General features: G+C 52.6%; 1 protein-coding gene across 1 annotated transcript in view; it reads left to right on the forward strand.

The window, feature by feature from the left end:
* Positions 1–319: 319 nt before the first annotated feature.
* The window catches only part of SLC4A3 (solute carrier family 4 (anion exchanger), member 3), a 27,690-nt gene continuing 24,447 nt past the window's right edge, over positions 320–3,562 (forward strand). The window contains 2 exon segments of the mRNA XM_009694893.1: positions 320–373; positions 1,606–1,762. Coding sequence (XP_009693195.1) covers positions 320–373; positions 1,606–1,762 — 211 coding nt within the window.

Raw genomic sequence — 3,562 nt, forward strand, 5'->3', positions numbered from 1 at the left:
GGACGGGGTCACACCTGCCCTTGAGCTGTTGGAGCCGGTGCACGAAGCAGTGCGGGCTGGGCTGTTCTCGCCCCCTCGCTGGAGTGAGCCAGGGGACAGTCCTGTCCTCGTGATGCCGGGGAGGTTCCCCGAGGGCCGGTGAGGTGACCTCTCTGGGTTAGGAGACAGGGGGGTTGAGGGCAATGGCCAGCAGTCTCCCACGACATTCCCTTGTCCTGCCCTCTCTCCACAGGTTATGCCACTCTCCAGGTTTGCTGGGTGCCTGCCGGTGAAAGAGAAGGGTTGATATTTTGCCCAGGCCCTTAGGTCCTGAACCAAAATGGCAGCTGGAGAGTCCCCTCCCGTAGGAGATGTCTTCATCGACCTGCAGCAGGTGAGGTGGGAATCCAGCAGCACCGGGGCTGTCTCTTCCCCGGGGACCGTGCTCCTGGCAGGCTGACTGCAGGACCTGGGTCCTGGCAGCCTGCTGCAGTAGGAGACACAGCCTCTGTTCACCGGGGACAGGTCTGCACAAAGGGTGCCCCAGGGCTGCCCACGAGCCCACATCCCCTGTCCATGCAGACAGCAAACTGTGGTCCAGAAAAGGCCAGAGGTTGCTCTGTGGGGTTCCATGTGACTTCACATGCCATTCAGTGGGGTAGGCAAGCGGCAGGAGAAGCTGGGCAGCTTGCAATTAGACTCTTCCCACTTAGGCTGGGCTTGGGACACCCATGCTAAGGTGAGAGGAGAAGCAGTCCTACCCACAGATACAAAGCCACTCCAGGGGCACAGCTGGGAACAGCTGGAGGATGCGAGGAGAGGCGCAACTCGGCTAAAGCTGCCTTGCTCCCTCTTTCCGCCCAGCACAGACAGATTTGTCACAGTTGGGCCTCCTCCTGTTTCCATGGAAACACGGGAGTCCACAACAGCTCCGCTCTGGCATTTCAGCTGTATTGACGGAAAATTTTACCAGCTGCAACTGCTCTGGAGGCAGAAAGGACAAGGGTCACCTGGTGATGCTCTTCTTGGAGTGTCTCTACCAGCAAAAGGCAGAGGAGTGCCCATAGCCTGAAACAGGAGGAAAATGGGCAGAAAAACCTGAAGAAAGCATGCCAAGGGGAGTGGGGGTCCCGTAGGAGTGTGGAGGGGAGGTGGGAAGGCACAGGGTGGTCACTGACCCAAGGGCAGCTCACCAGAGCAGGGATGCTGTTTCCCAGGGGGAAGTACAGAGGAGGTCTAAGAAACAAGAGGGATGGCAGACTGGGCAAAGGGAAGGCCAGAGGGCAGCAGTTAGATGAGAGGAGAGGGAAATTCCAGCTAAACAAAAGCTATGAGTCTCCTCTAGTAGGAAAGACAGGCACTGACATAGTCCCTTGATGCCTGCCACTCAAGGGAGGTGTGGAGGACTGCTAAGGTATCTCTGCAGAGTGTGGCTTGGAGGCTTGCTGATCTGTTCTGACTCTTGGTTTTGAGCAGAACTGTGCCTCTAGGTGAGAAACTATGCCCCAGCCCTGTCGTGTGTAGCCTGCTGCTCCGCAGCAAGCCCAGCACCGTTTGGAGGACAGGAGAATCCAGAGGGCTGTAGGGTCTGCAGTGTTTTATTCTTGTCTGGCGATTTCTGTACAGGGCAGAGGTCGCGCAGAGAAAGCCTCTCCTGGTGCCGAGGACGATGAGGACTTGGATAAGACTTTGTCAATCGAGAGATTTGGGGACCTGATAAGCAAGTCAGCATCAAGCAATCTGGAGAAGCAAAGACGCAGCTACAATGAGAGAGATTTTGAATGTATGTAGGTTTGAAGCGTTGTACCCACTTTCACCCTTGCCACCAACCCTCGCTCAGCGCCACGTGCTCTGCAGCCTTGTGCCAGGACCCTGCAGATCGTGTTAGCCCGCTACTCTCTTCCTCCCATCAAAGCATTCCCAAAGTGCTACATACACCCGGTTTAGCACCAGTGCCCATGGCATCTTACCAGTCTGTTCCCTGTTTTCCCTGTCCCCACAGGCATAGCTACTGCCCAGCCCACGTGGCAGCATAGCTTGGCCTGGGGTGTTCGCTGACCTCCTCACCCAGTGTCAGAGACCTCTGCAGCCACTTCCTCCATGTTGAAATTTCCAGTTTGAAACTATTTTTCTTCCATATGGCTGCAAAGAAACATCCAAATATGGCCAGAAGCCAGGCTGTCCTCCCCAGTCTGAAAGCAGATGGCTCCAGTCAGACATGCCTGTGTATTTCTAAATGGCAACCATGAAACCGTCAGGCTTATCTGCTCAAAGAAAGGACTGTAAAATAAAAATGAGATGTGAATTTAAAATACTGTAGCTATCTCACCTGAATGCCTCTGATCAGCATATTTATTCCTCTAACTGCCCTTCCGTGATGAAGGCAACCAGTCTGCCCAGACTCAGTTTGGCTGTGAAAGGAGAGCGTGCCCACCAGAGTGGCCACAAGCTATGGCCTGGTGTAGTTGGATTGCGTTAGCTGGTAGTGACAGCAGTGAAGGGCAGGATGAAGAGGCCTCCGTCCAGCAGCCTGCTTGTGTGGCAGACAAGTAGCAATGATTGGGAGAGTTTCCCGCTGTCTGGCTCTCCACAGATAGATACTGCTTATTTTCCAGCTTAGCTTTGATGGGATACGACCTCGGGAACATAAGTACATCACCAGGCTGTTTTCTGCTTGGCCACTCATTTCCAATGGCTGTTGTAAAACTTTGCTGGTAAAAGTTTCTTACTGTAGTGCACCCCAGCTGCTACTTTTGGCTTGTGTCATTTCTCTACAGAGTCTCTATTGAAATAACACTTTCCACCTGAGCACACAGTCACTCGCGCACGTGGCTGCAAGGTGCTGACAGCTTTGCTGTGGGTTGAATACCTGTCCTGTGCCCATAGGACTTTTACCTGCTCAGAAGCTCTGCCTGTGTGCGCAGGTGTGCGGGTTGGCTTGGAGGACATGGACAATCTGCTTAAGCATGCATGGCAGAAGCTTCTTTGAAAATTTGACTAGAGATGTGTACTGTTTGGGTTGGTTTTTTCTCCTTAATAGAAAAGTCCTTCTTTGTCAGAATCAAGCTTGTTTTCCTCTGAGCTCCTGATGTATTCCCCTTATCTAGGACTACATCAACCCTGGTTATTAGAAGCTTTATGCAGTTCATATTCATAAAGCTGGAAGATCTGGTTAGGTCATTAGACTTTGAAAGATAACATACCAGCCCATGGAGGTGAATGCTCTCTGGGTTTAGAAATGTTTCCTGCCCTATTTAAAGCCAGAAATTCCTAATATGTAGTCTCTTCCTTCTGGGCTCCCTATCCAAATTACTTTTTTCATATCTCTTGTATCAAGTTCACTGAGAAGTGTAATCAAACATCTAGGACAGTGATTTGGCAACAACTTTTCATACAGGCAGGCAGAGCAGGGAAGGAGGGCAGGGGCTGGACACACAGGAGTTGCAGGAGGACAGGGAGGAAGAAGAGGGAGGCGTGAAGCCTTCTGTGCTTGGGAGAGGTATGTTTTTCCCACTTCCAGGCCACCTCTGTCGAGACGTGGTCAGTTGACACAAGGAGGGCTGAGTGCAGGGGTGAAGAGCGG

Source organism: Cariama cristata, unplaced genomic scaffold, assembly GCF_000690535.1.
Source record: "Cariama cristata isolate BGI_N322 unplaced genomic scaffold, ASM69053v1 scaffold34362, whole genome shotgun sequence".
NCBI classification, from domain to species: Eukaryota; Metazoa; Chordata; class Aves; order Cariamiformes; family Cariamidae; genus Cariama; species Cariama cristata.